Source organism: Haliaeetus leucocephalus, unplaced genomic scaffold, assembly GCF_000737465.1.
Source record: "Haliaeetus leucocephalus isolate CR32 unplaced genomic scaffold, Haliaeetus_leucocephalus-4.0 Scaffold0, whole genome shotgun sequence".
Classification (NCBI taxonomy): domain Eukaryota; kingdom Metazoa; phylum Chordata; class Aves; order Accipitriformes; family Accipitridae; genus Haliaeetus; species Haliaeetus leucocephalus.
This window is the reverse complement of record NW_010972436.1, coordinates 9,968,442-9,988,401: the sequence shown is the minus strand read 5'-3', so window position 1 is coordinate 9,988,401 and position 19,960 is coordinate 9,968,442. Positions and strand designations below refer to the sequence as shown.

Genomic DNA, 19,960 nt, shown 5'->3' with positions numbered 1-19,960 from the left:
TCTCAATGCAAGTCATATGTAGGCATAATTTAATGAAAATAATTAATTTTCGTTTTTGACTTTTCACCTTTTGAATCTTTACAGAGTGAAACCGCAACTGTTTTAATTAGCTCTACCTTTAAAAATATACTTCTGATGACTAAATACAGGCTACTTAATTTCAGTAAGATCTTTAGGATGAAACAAATGATACCTTTTTTTTTTTAAGGTGTAGCTGAGACAAGACTTAGTTTGACAGATGTGAGGAGGGGAAGAAAAGTCTTTTGTAGGAGTTGCTTGTTTGTGTATCTTATGAAACTTTGTATATGAATATGTCACTGTTTCTCTTACATACTGAGTTTGCTTCTTAGTGTTGTAGGGGAAAGTGAAAACTAGCAAAGGTCATTAGTTGGCAAATGTAAAATATGATACTACTATTCAAACTTTATAAACTCAATGCTAAAGTAAACTCTTTCGTGTGTTTTTTCCTTTTTCTGTTTTTGTTTTAGTTGGTGGCTATCTATGAAGTTTTAAAGGATGAAGAAAGGAGGCAGAGGTGAGTTAATTTGCAAAGGTTCTTAAAGCATGTTGAAGTCCTGTTTGACTTAACTGTAACTCTTCAGATGATTTTTTGCATAATTTAAGTTTGTAATTCCTATGTAGCTGTTTAATTAAAGATTGTATGTGTATTAAAGGGGAAGCTGGTGTGTGTTTTTGTGTGATATGCTGGTTACTCTCCTTTAAAACTAGTATTTGAAAGAACTTTAAAAGCTAGCTGTTAGTTGGAGCAATTTTTTTAACACTTAACAATATATCACTTTTTATTGAGTTGTGTCAATTATCATTGCTTGTTTTATTAAAGCTGTGGTTGAAAATGTAGGTCACTGATTCAACTGTCAGTTGTATCTCACGATATCAATAAAAGGCTTGTTACATGATATTTAGGGATAATTTCCAGTGTGTGTCGTCTTCAACATTGTTTTCTGTTGTTTAGTTCATTGTTTTTCTTTCAGATGTATATCTATACTGTAAACTTTGATAAACATAGCATAATTTTTTTTTAATAAATGATAGCTGTCCTTGCTGGTTCAGGAGCAGGTCCAGCAGTAACTGAAGTGGATAGGATTAAGAACTGAAAACCTGGGGCTGATTTGCTTTCTGGAAGACTATTTTGAATGTTTTTTTGTTGTTTTTTTTTTTTTTTTTTTTTTTTTTTTTCCTTTTAAGCAGATGACCATTTAAACTAATGATTATCAGGAAAACTGGGGCACTGAAAGAGTTTTGTGTTGGGGTTGAAGTTTTAGTAAATCATCTTTTGGCTTACAAGTCTTTAAACAGGGCTTCACAAAGACATTTCTTGAAGTGTTTTTGGCTTTGTAGATGTCTTGGCAGGAGTCCAGGTTTTATAGTACAGATTATCTACTTTTTGATAATCCTCTCTTGAAGTGTCATGAAAATGTACTTCATAGAAGTACTTTTGGAAATTTATATTTAATTTTTTTTTTTATTTCATGTCTCACAAGAGTTTTTCATTGTGAAGTTCTAGTCAAGGGAAGGTTAAAAAAACCCTGTTAGTTAAGTGGTTTCAGACCACTTGAAAAGTGAGTTATCCCCAAAATTTCACCACCTTTTTGTTTATAATGTTGTTTACATATAGTTTGTGATATTGCCTCTTTGGAACTTTAGTTGCAGCATAGAACTTCTAGGAATTTCCTTGCAGCTGTAATAGCAGCTTTTTGCATGGAACAATGGTGCAGTAGCTTGTAAAAATTGGTTTTAAGCCTTGTATACATTATGAATGTGACTAACTTACTCAACTTGTTTGTAAGAATATTGTTAATTAGTGCAGCATAGTGATTACAAATGAGAACTTAAAGCAGCAGTAGATAGTTCTAGCTTAGATTGATTTCATTGTCAATAACTTATTTTGTACATAGACAATGTTGTATTTTTCTTGCACAATGTGGTTGATATTGCTTCTACAGTTGATTAAATATAAATGTAGTGGGTTAAATAGTGTTTACCTTCAGAGAATTTTCTGGAAATAATATGCAGAGTTTAGAAATAACATGTAGAGTAGCAGACATATATGGCCTCATTGCTTTGAGAAAACCTTTATTCATCAGATTTATTACACAATCTAATGATAAACTCTCAGTTGAGCTTGTAAATGGAGGGTGGTCTGTCCTGTATCCTGTAAGGCATTGTCTTTAAAACAAGTCTTAAGTAAGTGTGCTAGGAGCGGCTCCCCCTGTAGTATTTTTTCTGTTGTAAGGTAACTCATGGGTTTCTTGCAACCATATGGCAAAGGAAGGGGGAGAGTCGTCACTTTTTGGGATCTTCCTACTTTAGATGTTGATATTTGGCTATGTGTTGAGTGAGGTGATGGACCTAGTGGAAGAGGCTCAAAGTTTACTGTTATGTGCATGCACTGGGGAGAAACTATGCTGCACCCTTTGTCTCTCAGGGCTTATCAACTCAGTTTTATCCTGATTCCAGAGATACTTATTTGGGTCTGCTGTAACAAGGCTTTCTGCCAGATTTCACCTCCCACGGCAGTATGGTAGTTTTTATTTCTGATGTAACTCAAAGACCTGATGGGATGAGATGGAAATTAGTTTCATTTCTTACAAATTAGTTGGTGAGTAATTCTGGCAGTTTAGCTGGGAATCCTTTCACAACTGGATGCCTAAGTGGTTTGAAGCATGGGATTACACAACATCGAGACGTGAGCTGCAGGCTTCCGCTTCTGTACAGTGAAGTCAGTCGTACCTGCTTCTTACTGTTCATCTCAAAAGTGATGTAATCCGGCATTGGTTCTGGGATGCGTACAGAGAGTGGAACTGGTAAAGGCAGGAACAAGGTCCTGCACTGTATAAGTGAGTGATTAACTCATTTTGAAACAATAAAACTGGGTCTAATTACACCCTTCCTCCATGTCTTGGTGAATGTCAGAGGTGTTAATTGTTTGTGTGCGTGTGCAGAAAGAGCATTCTAAAAAGGCAGATCTGTTGGCCAGCTATATGTAACTGCTTTTCTAAAGCTTCTATATTTTCATATTTATCAGTGAATTTTTACTTTATCTGATAGCAGAAGCCTTTCCTAAAATAGTATAGTTCCTCTACTGACAATTATAATACGGGGCTTTACAATTAAAATGTGATTTTCTTTTTTGAGAAAATTATATAGTTGCTAGTGAAGTATACTAATATTATTAGTACTACTGCAGAATATAGTAATCTTACTATGTTAGTACTTTTCTTTTCCACACTAATACATAATCAAAACATTCTGATAGTCTAACATTAAACATACATGCAGCATTGTTTAATGTAGCAGTGTTTAACATTAAATTAAACATACATGGAGCAGAACATATTTTATGTTTTGTATACACACTGCAGAGTGTGTGAAATTCTACAGAAAAGTTTATCTTTAGGGTATGTAGAGATAGGTGCATTTTCTGAAATACACTTTAGGGCATTTATTGGTAAATCAGCTTGATGATGATAAACTTTATTAGCCTTTGATTATTTTTAATTTATGAAAAAGTAGATAGTTTTAGGCATTTCTATTAATTGTAATTAGGCAAAAATAATAGATTTTAATTTCATTGTTTGTTACCATTTTAAGGAGCCTTTTTTACCTACCAGGCCTATCCTCTATAACAATATGGGCTTGATTACAGGAAGCATTTGCAAAGGAATCAAGATATACTTGTTTAGAGTAAGAAAGGTGTTTATCTTGGCTCTCATTATAATTAAATGTCTGTATTCATAGGTATAAATTGTTCTGGCTGACGTTGCACTGGATGTCTTTGACAGCTTGAGGAAAAAAGACCCCAAAATAAAAAATGCCAGTGCAGTCTTCCCGTAGTTTAGAATAGACCTCATTAATTCAAGGTTATAGTATATACACTATATCAGATCTCTGAAATTATTTGAAATATGAAATGCAATAGCTCTTTTAAATGGAAATTATATTAAAATAGATGATACTGTAATTAGCTACTACAGTTAATGGATATTTTTTTTTCTTGCAATGTAGTTGATTCTACAAAGCTCCAAAAACTTATTTCATGAAACTTTACAGAAGAATGAAATTTTAGTAATCTTGCAATTGGTTATTTGTTAGTACAAGACTAACAAGTCTTGCATAGAATCTTGCGTTTTAAAGTAAAGATTCAACTTAAGTTATAAATGGTGATTTTTTTTGTCTTTTTGTTTCTGTACGGGTGCTTTGGGGTTTTTTAGCTTGCTGACTGCTACATTGCAGATACAACTGGCAGGCATACTCATATGTCAAAGACTTGGTGCATTCTGTGTACATATGTCTGAGGAAAAAATACTGCAGATGTATTTTTCCTTTTTCAGCTTGATTTTTTTTTTTGCTTACATAGGGTAACAATTAATATAGGTTGCCAAAAGAAGAATGCTTTGTAATTAAATTTTGAATGTAGTTCTTGATGCACATGGATGAACTGTCTTTCATAGTTAATACAGGTTTCTATAAAGAAATTCTTTAATGAGAAATTTGCTTTTAATTAAACCACATCCTAAATTTGGGAATTAAGATTTAAAAATTATGGGAAGCTTCTGAGTTTCAGTAGGATCATTTTCCAGTTGAAAACCTAAAAAACATTGATATCTTTATTTTTCAAATACAGAGCTTAATTACTATTGAAAGCAGTGATCTATCTTTTAACAGTATATATTCTAAAAAGTGGGTTATAATAGAAGCTATCTTCCCTTAAAATGGCCAGTCGTGTGAGTCATAATGCTCATTGATAGTAAAATCAATAGAGCATTGATTCTGAGACTTAATCCTTGGAGACTGTTGTTCAGAACAGCGGACATAGCCTAGTAAATACAGAGTGCTGTTTAAAGTGTTTAATGCAAGAGACTCTGCTGTCTTAATTTATTTTTTCTTAACAGATAATGTATAATAGAACACGGTTGCCAAATGTTAGTTTGCAATCTTGTTTTACATATTACTATGTTATTACCATTAGCATATATGGACCTTATTTAATCAGGAGCCACATTTTAAATAAATCAATTAAGAAGCCTTAGTGTGTAAGAAAGTCAAATGCTTAATAAATTTATAGTAGTATTAAAAAAAATTCTTTCTTGATTCTACACATATGTCTCTGAGGCTTTCAAAGGAAGAGCACCTTTTGTGAAATGTTATCAAATTTTCTTTTAAATTATTTTGTTTCTAAAATATTTTCTTGTATTCTAACAATAAAATGTTTAGCAGATGCATTATTTTTTAAATGCTAAAACTTCTACTTATTTCTTAAACAAAAAGTAGAAGTTTTTATTTTGAAGTAACACCTTAAGCAATTTTTCTGAACAGAGTTTGTGTTAAGGCATTAGTAGTTAATTTGTTCTGACTTACTGGGAAAGGGAAAAAGTTATTACTTCAAATTTTACAATAATGGATATTAATCTTAGTATTCTCATAATTGTCATGGAAGATAGAATCTTGTAATATGAATTTTACTTCTGGTAGCATTGAGAACACTGCAGAATCCTGAAGTGTTAAATCTTTTGTACGGAAGTAATAGTGCCAACTTGAACAAATGTTTTATCAGAAGTCAGCTTTTCTAGATGTGCTGAATTAAAGTATATTTTTTTTTAATTGAAAAACATTGCCTCTTTCTGCTTAAAAAAAAAATGAATTTGCTTGTGGAAATTTTTTTTAGTACATCTCCAAGGTATCAATTTAATAACTATCAAAGTAGCTAGTGCAGTTGTTGCATTTAAATTGATTTACATGTCAAGACTGGCAGTTTAGCAGCTGCGCTATTATTCCTGGATTGGTCAATTTACTTGAGAAAAACCTACTACTGAGTTCTACTGACCTGCATGACAATATAGGCCCTATTTCTATTCCTGTAATTAGGCCTGCGACTAACTCAGAATATTTTTAATTAAAATATTTTGGTCAATGTGTTGCACCAAATTAGGCCTTTCAGTGCAGATTTAATTCTGGAAATGGTGTGATTAGAATGTGTAATGAGTTGTGTTCAATTTAAGATTAACAGGTTGTGCATCTTGAACATACAGGTTTTTGAGTTTACTGTAGAGATTTTTGTTTGAAACTTTACTCTGAAAAGTTAACAAATAGAAAAATCTGTTTTGCACGTTTGTGGTTTGTTTATTTTGAAGTTGATGATAACATACTGTAAATAAAAGAACCCAGACATACTAAGAAATTTCAAGACATTTGTGTGAAGAAAAACTGTCAAATTGTCATTAAATTGTTTCTGTATAGTTAGTAGTGTTAGTAAAAATTAAACAGTTTTAAAACAGATTGATTTTGGAGACAGCTTTTCAAATAGAAAATCAGAATTGTCTAGCTGTGGTGAATTTGGTTTTCTAACATCAAAATCAAGCCTTTAACTTAACATCCATTCTGTGTCAGGTATGAATTTAAGTCTGGCAGCGTTTTTACCTAATGGATATTGTGCTACTAAAGGACAAAACAAAAGCAAAAATACCTCTCCCCTCCCCCAACACTTGTGCTTTTAATTTGTAAAGAAAAAAAGATTTCTATTGTTTGAGACTTTTGTTCTTTGCTACTTATTTAGTAGTTTGTTGTTTGTTATTTACTTCTATCATGGAGACCTGCCCACTGATTACTAGGCAGGTAGAACACATATACGTTTCTAGAAGTCTGTTATTTCAGCAGTGAATGAAGTGGGGCGGGGGGGGGGGGGGGGGGGGAGGGGGGGGTGGGGGGGGAATCAAATTTCTTTTTTTTTTTTTTTTTTCCCCCCCTCTCTTGCAAAAGACTAGATACATTTCCCAAGCGTTTGGTTCTGGATTCTGTTTGTTTCCAGATGCAAGCCTAGCAGCTGACAAAACAAGGCATTGCTCTATTAAAAAAAAAAAAATTACTAAATGATCTTTTGTGTGTTTATTATTCAAGCAGTCTGTGGATTATAATTTGTTTTGTTTTATAATTGGATGGTTTGGCTTATTTCATTTTTAGCTGTCCATGAAAGCCTGTTATATTTGCTACTGTAGGTATGATGATATTCTGATCAATGGACTACCAGATTGGCGACAGCCTGTATTCTACTACAGGCGGGTGAGAAAAATGAGCAATGCTGAGCTGGCATTACTCTTGTTCATTATACTCACAGTGGGTCATTATGCTGTGGTTTGGTCAATCTACCTGGAAAAACAGCTGGTAAGTATTGGTAATAAATCAAACTTGCTTCAATTATTAGTATTGAATTTCCTGCAGAAATTTGCATATTATAAGGATCTGTACCAGTTCCCCTGTTTTGAATTTGGATTTTTCATATTTTAAAAGGATTGTATTTAAAATGGTGATAATTATAGAGTGAGATATTCAACATATCAGAAATAGTAATCTAAAACCTAATTTTTCTAGAATTGGTAATAAATAGCAGGAGATGGTTCTTTGGTTTTTAACTGGAAGGAAGAAGAGGAGTAAAAACTCTTCTATCATCTATTAGTGCAGAATCATATGCTACTGTAGTTATGTCTATGGTTTTCCTAAATGTTGTTTAAAAATAATCAGGTTTTATTCATTTAAAAGTCATACTGGCTTTGCCTTTGTTCTTAGCTAAATGCTTTTTTTGGTTTGGTTTTTGTTAACAGGATAGGCGTTGGTAAGCAGCATAAACCATGTTTTGGTTTTTTTTTTTTATTTTTTGTCATATAAAAATTTGTTGCACTTAGTAGACTAGGAAAAAACCTAAGCACAATTTGAAAAATATTCATACATTAGCATCTATTTACTTTTTTTATTTTCCACTGCATTATTGAAGTTGATGAATGAGAAAGGAGGCAAGTTGAATGCTTTCTCCTCTTAGAAAACTTTGATTGCTATGGAGATACACATGAGTGACAGAACTGGACTTCATGTGTGTTTAAAGACTGGATACCATGGCAACAGTTATTGTTAAGATAGATCATTTTACTTAATCATGTAGGACCCCTAGATACATTTGCATAAATGCTACTCTACTGTTTACCCTTCACAGAAGAGTCCCAGTAACATTTGTGGTTTACATGTTAATGATAACCTGTAACCGTAGTTCTTTCTACATCAAGGATGAACTGCTTAGCAGAAAAAAGAGGGAGAAGAAGAAAAAAACAGGCGGCAGGAGTACAGATGAAGCCAAACTTGCTGCTCTAGACAAAAATGAAAGGTGGGAAGGAACTCTCTTGTTTTCTGCATTTTAAAACATTGTATCAGCTAGTGGTTTAGTTTATCATACTCTCCTTGCCTCTCTGAAATATTTTATGAGAAAAATAACTGTATTTGTAGTAACAGCCATTGCTGATATCAAGTGTGTCTGTGTAGATGTATTTTCAGGTTTTCATTTGTAAATAAATGCGTGGTGTTCATTCAGCAGATCAACAATAATTGAAAGATTAAGGCTGAATTAATGGTATCTGGCTTATAGAAGGGTACTATTTCTGCAAGTTGATTTTAGAAGATTTTACAACTTTTTCCATCTTTGAAGATTTTTGCCTTTGATTACAATTAACAAATTTCAGTTTATTTAAGCTTTAGTTTATTACCATACCAAGCAGGGAGTTTTAATGGGGTTTTAATGCTTGTCTGATTTAATGCTTTTTATCTGATTAACTTAAGAACAAGTGTGTTGGTAAAGGCTTCTAACACCATTGTTTGTTAAGAAACACATAGGGAAATAGTGACTTTCAGGATACTCCAAAAGATACCACCATTTCTTCTATTGATTCATAGAAAGAAATAAAGGGTTTAAATAGTTCACACAGCAGGGGCATGAACTGGATCAATGCAGGATGGAGATCAGAGACCATTCTGCCTGTCGTCTTTCCTGATGACATCAGTGAGTAATGCTCCAGTGAACTGCAAATGACATTAATTTTTATGTATTGTTTTGTTTATGCTACAGTCTTCATATCTGGTTGTCAGCACTTGTGAACACTTGGTTGAGGCTTGAGAGGTTTTTTGGGGTTGGGTTTTTTTAAATTGAAGTGATTATGTGGCTTAGAAATTTATTTTCTTGAAGAAGAGCCCCTTTTAAGAGATTAAAATACAGCAATTATTAGAAGTTAGCTGTTAGATATGTTGAATTAAATATCCAAAATCTGTCTTTAATATTATGTAGTTACACATTTTTATAGGAGTTGACAAGTGCTAATCATCTTAAAGGATAACGGGAAAGTTCTGACTTTATGTGGCAGTAATGAAAAACTTACAATTTTATTTGACTGCAGAGTACTGGACAAACCACAGTGGCATGACTTACTTCCATGCAAGTTGGGAATATGGTTCTGTCTCACTGTGAAAGCTTTACCTCGGCTATTCCAGGTAATAGTAATGATTTTAAGTTATAAGTTATATCACTTTATTTTTCTTGATCATGTTGTTATGCATAATCGGATGTATAGCACTTGTTCTTAGGAATTTTTTGGCTCAAGCACACACTCTGTGTGTGTGTGTGTATATATATATAAAAAATTACTCTTTGGAGACAAATTTAATATCATAAGTTCATCAAAATACGAATATATTTTAGATGGATATTAATCTTAATGTGCTAAGTAATTCAGCACCACTTCCTGTTAGGCAAAACTACAAGTATAAATGATGGGAGAGGGGTGATATATATCCATCTAATCAGGAATAGCAATGTCTTTCAAGCGATCTGTTAACAAAAGTATTTTTATCTCAAATAGGCAAATCTATGTTTTCATAGCAAATATTAATGTCATTTACATTTGGGGGAACAGTGAAATTACTTTTTCTGATTAGGTAAGCTTTTTTTTAGTCACTGGATAATGATATAAATTGATACCTGAAATGACTAAGGTAAAGTAAAAAAGGTATGTTTGTAACTGATAAACATAAATGTGGCAGACTTGCCCACAGTTGTGGGTTTTTTAATCCAATACTATAAACCGTAAAATTTAGCTGATATTCAGCCAGTGTAAGTATTGTCAGATGAGTTACCAGAATAACTTTTTTAATATCACATGGTCTTTCTTTTAATTTCCTTTGAATACACCCATTTGTTTTTAATACCCTTGTCACTGCTAATGAATATGGATCAGGGAATGCAAGGTGGATTTTACTTTGGTCTACCAAAATATTGAGTATTAATTCTGAAGTGTAGATAGTATAAATGGCATCAATGTTCAATTTCTGTCTGTGTTCAAGTGGGAAAAAGCATATAATTTGCTGTTAGCAAAAAGCTTGTAAAAGTTATAAATGCAATAAAGTCTGGTCTTTCGGCATCTGTTTTTATAGCCTTTAACTTTTCCTACAAAGAGATGCAAAAGTTAATATCTCTTCCTCTTTTAAAAGTTTCATCAGAACTGTGTGGCTATTTTAATAAAGAAACCTCTCTTTCTGCAAGTTTTTAAAGCAAAAATGATGATGCTAATTAAGTCAACTGTTGTATCCAAATTAAGCTTTGATGTTCATCCCTCACTGAGGTGAGTCAGATGGAAAAGAATTAAGTTCAGCAATTGCTGTTGCTGCATTTTTGAAGCTTTCTTAATAATTATAGTACTTTCCTTTTTGCCTTAATTGCAAAATATTCAAAATATTACAGAATATAGTAAGATTAATGAAAAATCTTTCTAAGCTGTCATTTTCTCATTTTTGTGATTCTAAGATAGTCTGTTAAGAAGTCAGTATAACAGGTTTCAGATTTGCTGTTGAAAAAGCAGCTCCTATGTCTGCCAGAATAGGCAGAAAAGATGAATACAACAGAAGTGATGTTTTGTGCTTTGTAGACACATAACCAATACCTCTTGTGGTGGATTTTAAATCCATTAAATTAATGGTAGTGGGAAAAAAAGCTATCCAATAACTAGTGGAAAGTTGGAGACCAGCAAGTGGGGATTTGGTGGCAGGGGAAGCATGATGTAGAGGAATTCAGAGCAGGAAGGCTTTGGAACAAGGAGGAGCGAAGAGATGAGGTTCTAGAGTAAATTGCCCCGTACTTAAATTACACTACTGCTTAACTCCAGGGTTTGTTTTGTTGTTGTTTAAGATGACTTACCAATTATGTAAGTTAAAATGCAATAAAATATAAGTAATCTTCACTATTAGGAATATTCATGATTTCAGGTATACTGAAATAAATTACTGTAGCTTATTATTTAACAATACTTAAAGAAGTATTATTACCTCTTCTGAAGAGCATAAGAGCAGCAGTGACCTCACGTTGGAGATGTTTTCTGAAATGATAGTGCAAAAGGTACCTTGTATATTGTAGCTAGCTGGACAGAGACACCTCTGGCCTCTTTTTGAGTTATATTTAAAGTTTTAGCAAGTTCTGCCTTAATTGCAATTATCAACATATGGCAAAAAAAGTAGCTTTACTTATATGATTATACCCTGGTACAGAGATCCTGTTTTGAATATAAGTGCTTTTCTCTTCAGTAATACACTAACATAGGCTTGAGATTTCAGAGTATTTCAGGCTTCTAGTATAAGCAGAATCACTAGGGCAGCTTATCTAGAAGATAAGACTCCTACAGATACAGAGTAGTGTTATTTGTACTAGTTACACATGCAAATTAATTAACAAGGTGTTACAGTGGTTGACATAAGGATGGCTGCTACAGATTTTAGTTGTTTATTGAGTTAATCTAAATGATTTCTTCAGTCATTTAAGAGCCAACAAATTATTTTCAAAGTTGGCTGTCATTCATCTGCAACTAATGCAATTGTAGATTAACTTCTAAAAATGCATCCATATTTAAATGAACCCCATTTGCGACAGAAAAGGGTAAGAGTTAGCAATACTTTTAATTAAACGTTGCTTCTGCCACTGAGTTTTTCAAAGCCCTGTCAGTGAAATAGCTGAACTGCTTCCTCAAATTAAGGAAACAAAACCACATGCCTGTGTACACAAGTTCTTCCTCAAAGGAAACTTTATTAAAAAAACAAACAAAACAAGAAACAACAAACACAAAAACAAACCACCAACAACAACAAAAAATCCCAACAAAACAAAAACCACAAGGAGAGTTCAATTTAAACTTTTTGCCAGTTCTTGTATTGATTCCTAAAAGGAAAGACCTAGCATCCATCTCTCCTCCCATTAGTTAATGTGAATATTCCACTTACAACAGCTCTGTCTGAGGATTTGGTTGCTGAGCTTCTGCCCATGCCTGGCTCTCATTTATCCAATTGAGTGTCTTTCTCCTACTTCCCCTCCTCCTTCAAAATGTCAGATTTCAGAAGGAGGCACTTAAAATAATTAAGGTGGGCCTTTACTGAAGAAGAATGCTTTGTTTGCATGCCCTTGTGATGGCCTATGCCATTTTATTGTAGTCTGCATTTTATGTCAAGAAACTGGAAGAAAAATGGGTGAGAGAAGGATGAGAGAAACTAAAAAATGATTATTTTTTTTTAAACTGTTGACAATTGTATTTTGAGAGAGACTACATAGGTCCTTATATCCATGCATTTAGTTTAGTTAAATTTGGGGGTGAAAACAGCATCTTTACACTTGTTTGAAGAAGTGAAAGGAAAAGAATAAATAAAATGTATCATAAATCAAATATCTGTGGTGTGAAAGAAACATTAAGTGGAATGTAAATTACATTGACTATTACCAAGCTTAATTCTTATAATGTAGGCTCAAGAAAAAAAATGCAAATTCTTTCTAAGGTCATTTATAGTTTACTCTTTCATGAGAATGACCTGGAAGAAGGCTATATATTTAAAAAAATAAATAAAAGAAAAAGGGGGAAAAAAAGGAAACAAAACTCCATTAAAACGCTTATTGGAACTGAAAATTGTTCTTACAAAGAAATAAACCAGCTAAATATAGTGTGCAAGAATTTCAGTTGAAATGGTGAATGTAATACAGAATAGACAGTTGCGTTAAGTGTACTTTTCTTTTGTGGGAGAACAGTCATATGTAAATTGCAGTTTATTCCCAAAGCAGCTGACTAGAGTTTTTTCTTTGGATGTGCAGACATATAACTTCAGAAAAGTGGTCTGTCTTAAATATGTTAATTATTCTTCACAAAATATTTCCTTCAGAAAACTGAAGATAGGAGTGTTCGTTAGTATTCCCATCAACTACTTTTCTTCCACCTTGATGTGGTGAAGCTTAGCAATGAATGTCTTTATTTTTACACCAATTTCATTAATGCCAGTCAGTGCTAGGAAATTTTATTAGTTAAATTATAAGCCTGCTGTTGTCCTGAGGGTAATGAAGCAGAAAGCATTTTTGTTTGTTTCAGACAGAAATGGATTCTTGTTAAGAAAATAAAGTTTCCTATTATCTTGTATCTATAGTAGTGTAGGTGTAGTGCATACACCCCAGCAGTGAACTGTTGGAAGAACTTCTGGTGGCTTGCCAGTAATGAGAAGGCAGTTCAAGCTCAATACGTCGTTGCACTGGATATAACCTAGTGAGATTATCAACAAAGCTTTCAATTACAATTGAAACTTTTCTTTATAAAGACCTTTGTGTAGCACGAAGTGAATTAAAACAAAAAGGCCAGTAATTTATTTTTATGTAGACTACCAGATGGTAATTACTGTAGCTGATTTAGTAGCCTGGAATAGATTCAAACTAGTGACCCAGAGGTGTTTAATTTCTTGGCATTTTTTCCTCAGGTTTTCTTTTAATCCATGATTACATTTCAACACCTGTTTAGAGATGGTTCAGCTTTGGCCGTAAACGGATTGGCAATGTGTCATTAAACTGAAGAGGCTTTGCCAGCAGGGCATCTCCTTTGGCAAAGTTAGCTTTTAAGCAAGATTTGATTAGGTCAGCAAACATTTATGTGGGTTATTTTTGTCTTCACATATGACTTTATATAAAATCATCATGTGAGATTAAAATAAAATTTATTGCATTTAATAACATATGCCTTAAAAAGAGTTTGGCTTTTTTTTTTTAAGGGATTTATTCAGGTCAGTAAGGTTAAATATCTCCTTAATTCCCAGCTTTACAGGGTTTTGACGTGTTCTGACTTACTGTACAGCACCGATGTTGATATAAGTTGTGGGGAGCGAGCAATTGCAGGATGTGTGGCACGAGTGATTACCCATTTGCTCTGTTTCTTGCTATTTTGCAGCTGTTGGGAGAACCAAAGTAGGGATGAAGCTCTTGACCCTGAGGTCAATTAGAAGCTTAGAAGCAGGTCAGAGGAGAGTGGACGGTAAAACAAGTATTCTGGGTGTATACAAGTGAGCAAAAATAATTTGTGTCTAACAGGGTACCATCTGAGGCTCTGGAGACAAAATGGGCTTTGCTGCATAGTAAAAGTTTTAAGTAAACGTAAGACATGGAAGAAATTTGCCTTTAATTGCCTGCTGTTCTGTGGCAGCCAATTTTGTTCAGCTCCTTCAAATCACTTACTGTATGCCTGCATATCCCAGCACACACGTTAGAGGAGTGTAGCTCCAAGAGTAGCTCATGTGTAGGAGGCGATACTGGCTCTCAATTAATGATACTGTTCTGTTGTGGTATGAGGTCTTATGGGGTGTGAATGGGTCCCGGGGAGGCCTTGCAGCATTGGCCTCAGTTCTCCCTTCTGTCTGCCTTTGTTTCACCACTGTGGATGTGGAATACCCAGCAGATACTGCAGTAGCACAGCCTGCTGCTGGTCAGTCACCTGGTGCCTCCGAGGCTTGGGAGCTATGCTTCAACTGCCCACAGGCTATACACAGCTGAAGAGCCTGGCCACACTTGGTATTATTCCAAGGTCAAAGCGTGATTATCTGTTTATAAAGGAGGAAGTAATGCAATTCCTATTTATTTATCAGTTTGCCCTTGAGTAAACATGTAAAAATGCCAAAGAGAATTATCAGTCATAATGTTTAACTTTTTTTTTAACATTATGTCTTACCATATTACTAGTTTTTAAACCCATCAAAAGAGTGTTTTTGCTGTGGTATAATGGCTGGCATTTTTGTTGAGTAGAAATAGCAAATTGAAGGTCAGATGTTGCAGTAATTTTAATTTGACTTCTTTTTCTCTCTTTTTTTTTTTGTACAAATGGTACAAAAACACTGTAGTCAAAAAGACAAAAAATTAGTTCAGGACCTTCATACAAAAATTTCTCTTTAAGTCTGTAGATTGATTTAATAAGAATTAATGCAAAGAAAATTATTTCAGTATACTGATCTTAAGTATGCTTGTAGGAAAGTTTCCAGTTAACTGTAAATTCTGAGGGGGATGCATTTTGTTTGTATCAGTCCCTCACCCAGGTCACTAAAATGTGAAGCTGATTATGTCACAAAATCTGGAATGAAAATTCACATATGGCTAATATAACAAGTTGTTTCCAATTATTGCCTGATTTCTCCTAATCTCTAGTCTTTCTAAGGTAGACCAGAAAGCCAGGAAGATTAACTGGAGGGGAAAAAAAAAAACCCACAAAGCAAACAAACATGCAAAACCTTACCACCCTCCCCAAAAGTCAAGGAGAGGCCGGGGTGACTGAGTCTTACTCAAAACTGAAATTTTTAGTTACAGAATTAGTACAATTTGAATAAATACTGTATCCGTTGATTTAAAAATAGCAAACAAAATAAAAAAACACCCCCCCCAACCCCCAACCAATATCCCAGACCCCCAAACAAACAAAGAAAAAAAAAAAAACCCTTAAAAGTCCAGGATCAGGACTTTCTGTACTTCTGCATAACTCAACTTCAGCTTTGACTTGGCAACCTCAAATTTATTGACACGAGACAATACTGATATAACGAGGAACTGAAATACAAGAATTTTTCAGTATTCATGGTTCTTATTTGTGGTTAAAATATTGAAATTATGTTAAATAAGTGTTTGTTGATTTTTTTTTTTTTTTTTTTTTCTGCAACACTTTGAAATTTTTGGTTAAATATGAGGGTAATCACAGGAATATCCTATACGTGGCAGTTGAAATATAATTTAGAAATACTAATAGCAGGATTTTGCATTTCTAATACACTTCATTCTGTTCCTTTTTGGAAAGTGTATATTTAAAATCATATATAATAAATGAGTATATATTAGCCCTCTTCATTATTCTTTTTGCTTAACTACAAGCATGTTGCTGCTTTAATGGTGAAGAAAAGTAATATATTTGTGTTCATGTTCTTTTTTGAAAACCTCTCAAACTCCTGCAAATGAGAACAAAGTATTTCTGATTAGGTAAGCTGGAGCTTTTACTTAGAACAGTTCCAAGCTGTGTATTTGTGTGTCTTTCCTCTGTGCCTTTCTACTCCCTGAAGGACAAAAATGTTGTTTTCCTTATGTTTATTACCTATTGAAGGTGAAGTATACATCAGGTATGAAATTTTGATGTTGCACATATTTTCAGTTGTTTGGGGAAAGATCCTCTAAAAGAAAAATCATTACTGAATCTTGGGGAAGGAGCAGTAGATTGGAAGAGGCTGTGTCTATATTGCCAGTGTTTTCAGGGCCCTAAAATGTTTGTATTGAAGCAAAATGACTGCTTAAATTTATCGCTTTGGAAAAGTAAAAAATCTGAACATAAATCTGTTTTGATATACTCCTACTACCAAAACTGAATATGCTTGAAAATGCATAGTCCTGTTTAGGCTGATACTACCGAAAACTAATGAAGAGTAAATTGAAATGTGCTTATTTATGTTAAGGCAGGAGTCGTCTTCTATTTTAAACTCTCTTCCAGTGTTTTTTCATTTTGACTTATAAGGTCTAATACCCATATAGTTTGTGTATGTGGCTAAAATCTTTACTCAGGTATGTCTTTTAATTTCTCTTTGCAACCTGTAGAGCCTTTTCTTATGCTTTTGAAAATCAAATCCCTCCCACAAATCTTCAAAATCCATTTTGATTAAATTCTTTGGTTGTTTTTTTTCTTTGCTTTACCTCATATGTATACATTTTTGTGTGCGCTTTAAAATGTGCAGTCTCCCCTTTTTTTGTGATTATGGTATCAGCCATAATAAACTGTGATTAATAAGATAAAAGAGTAATGTTGCCTTTGTTACCTGCATATTACTCCATTTGCAGTGATAATCCATTTTATATCTATAAAGCAACAATACTACTAAATTTCATTTACGTGCTTCTGACTAGTTTTCTTTGTTGTTCAGCTATTGTGTCTCATTTTCATCTGAGCCACATTTCCAATTGTTCTGTGATTGACGTGCTGGAGAGATTGACAGTTACCCCCTAGTGTCTGCTGTCTGGAGATCCCACAAGCAATAATGGATTTTACACCAGAATTTAGCATCAAATATTGGCTTTCAGTGTCAAATGGGTTAAATTTAAATGCTGGTTAATTGTAGCCATTTTGAAATCATAGCCTTAAACAAAAGCATTTTTTGGATATCAGTATGTCTGAGTCCTGTGTATGCTACACAACCCAAATGTCTCAAACTTACTGCAGAAGTTAAGCATTACACTTATGGCTGTTTCTGTTTCTTAATGAAGCAAATAGTCCAGATCTGGAGAGTACAAGGACAGTTTCTGTATGTGATAGGGAATTCATATTTTGGGTAAACTGAAAAGAGAACCAGTGTTGATCCTAATTTTGTAATTCAATGTTCTAACACAGAAACTGAATGTTTCCTCAAAGTCTTTGTATCTGCTGTTAATGGTACTTCTCCTCTACCTACACATGTTTTTTTAGCCCCAATTCTACTAAAATCACCAAATGCCACCTTCCCCGCCCCCAAAACCAAAACTTTAAGCATGTGAGATGCTCTCATCTGTTACATTCCAGCAGCAAAAAGTTATGTAAACTCTTTAAAATTTCTTCTGTGCGCAGTGTTCTACATAAACCTGGCAGAGGAACATAACTTCCCATTTTCCATACCCAAATGTAGAGACAAATAAGGAGTAAGAAGAGGTATTTTGGAAGGAGATGAAACCTTACTGAACTTTTGCGGGAATTTTTCAGAGTTGTTCTTCAGGCATGCTGACTTGTATCAGTGAGATGTCTCCAAAACATTAAGAAGTTATGCTCAGAGCTGGATCATCATTCTGTCCTATGTTTTCCCACCTCCCTCAAGTATCTTTGAAGGGGTGGATGCCAGTATAACGCAAATAACAACTGTTGTGTCGTAGTATCTTTGCAGGAAGCAATGTTTTTGGATGACTTCTACCATTAGAGGCAGCAACAATGACTGCTTAACTCAGTTTTTATTTGCAAAATTTATCAAGATGTCATATTTCATTTTTAATGAGACCAGATTTTGTTCAACTTTTATGGGATTATAATTGAAATTATAAAAATATTTACTGATGTTTTACAGTACATTGTACATTAAAATTTAAATTACACTTTATATGTAAAAAGTGGGACTGTTAATGTAATAACAAGAATAAAAATGTTTTTGACTGTAAAGAACTAAAATTAGGTTTATGTAATACTATAATTAATATCAATTTAGTACAGTAGATGTTCTTCATGCTTGGAAATGAAAAATAATAATTTGTCTATTTCAGCATTTCTATTATAGATTTATTGTTTTTGAATGAGTATAGAAATCTCTTAAACTGGTAAGTGAGAGTAAGAAAACTCTCCATACCTCTTACTTCAGCAGTCTGGTTGTTCATATTGGAAAGCTTTCAATGCAAATCTATAATTACTAATTCATCAGATTTTGGAAATGTGTACCTTATTGTGAGAATTGTGGCAGGACTTCTAGTTTTATGTGTAAATTTGACAAATAGATTTCAGATTAGAATCTAGTCTAATCCTTGGAGAAAAAACTTAATATATATTTTCAAAGCTTTAATAGCAATGTAGAAGTTGATTTAAAAAAAGGGGGGGGGGGGGCAGGCAGCAAGTTGGATTTTGGAACTTGAAGTTAGTGTTGTAATGAGTTTACACTAAGACAACTACTGCCTAGCAATTGCCTTTGTTTTTCCCTGCACACACTAATCTAATTAAAAACTTTTCTTTCTTCCTTGAACTTCTAGATTGCTGATACGAGCAAAGTGGGTATATGGCCTCTTACAAAGCTGTAGGTAGCGATCAGAAATGTTTTTCTAACCATTTTGCTTTTCAGGTTGTCAATGATCATCACAGTCTGTAATATCAATGCTATTACATTTGAACCTTTATTACACAAAAATTCTACATTCTAAACAAATACTTTTTGTGCTGAAAATTGCTGTAACTCAAGGAAACAAGTGTATCTTAATTTTTTTTGCAAGGTTAATTGAGAACTTAAAATAGAGCCATTGCAATAACTTGTTTGTATAAGGATGCTAATGCCATTGCAACATTTTCTTAAAGGATGCCAGACAATTATATGTAGAATATAAAGAAACAAAAATGAAGGCGAAAGAAGATGCCCTGGCTAAGGCTGAACTTGAAACACTTCAGAGTGAGTTTTTACTGCTGTCTTAATAAACAAAGATGTAATATGATATACGTACTGCACAGGATGTATATGAACAAACATTTTCATAATTTTATAAAATACATGCTTTATATATTTCTGTACTGCTGCTAAATTTAAATAAGCTTTTAATTTTGTGACTAATTTTGCAGGAGGCTGCTGGTTTGTTGCTACATAAGCATAAAACACAGGTGATAGTTATATCATAGCAACAAAAGCATACTTTGCTAGAAATGTTGCTTTACAGGAGGGGTAAATCTCAAATGTATAGATCTTGAAGCATACATTTTTGAAGTGACCTCTTGCATTTTGAGCATTCTTGTATTCTCTTCATAAATATTTTTTAAAAATAATGTTTAATAATTCTTCTGTACATATTGAGTTGATTTTTGTGTTAGAAATTGAACATAATTTGAATTTCCAAAAGCATGGATGCAGACTTCGGAGATGGATTCATGCTATTGTTGAAATAAATGCCTTAAAGTCTTTTCCTTTTCTGGTCTTTTATGAGAGGGTAACTAGCATTTCCCTTAATAAAGTATTCAGAATAATTATAGGTGACTTTTCTTCTTTCAGTTGTTTACTTTTGACAATGATTAAACCTACCCTCTTCTGAAGACAATTTTAAAAGTTTTTTTTTTGT

At 33.4% G+C, this 19,960-nt stretch overlaps 1 protein-coding gene across 1 annotated transcript in view; it reads left to right on the top strand.

Moving 5' to 3' along the window:
• The window catches only part of DNAJC1 (DnaJ (Hsp40) homolog, subfamily C, member 1), a 175,213-nt gene that overhangs the window by 102,301 nt on the left and 52,952 nt on the right, over positions 1-19,960 (top strand). The window contains exons 6-10 of the mRNA XM_010562781.1: positions 489-535; positions 7,014-7,179; positions 8,073-8,170; positions 9,231-9,324; positions 19,212-19,302. Of these exons, the coding sequence (XP_010561083.1) occupies positions 489-535; positions 7,014-7,179; positions 8,073-8,170; positions 9,231-9,324; positions 19,212-19,302 (496 nt within the window). The remainder of the gene's footprint in view (positions 1-488; positions 536-7,013; positions 7,180-8,072; positions 8,171-9,230; positions 9,325-19,211; positions 19,303-19,960) is intronic.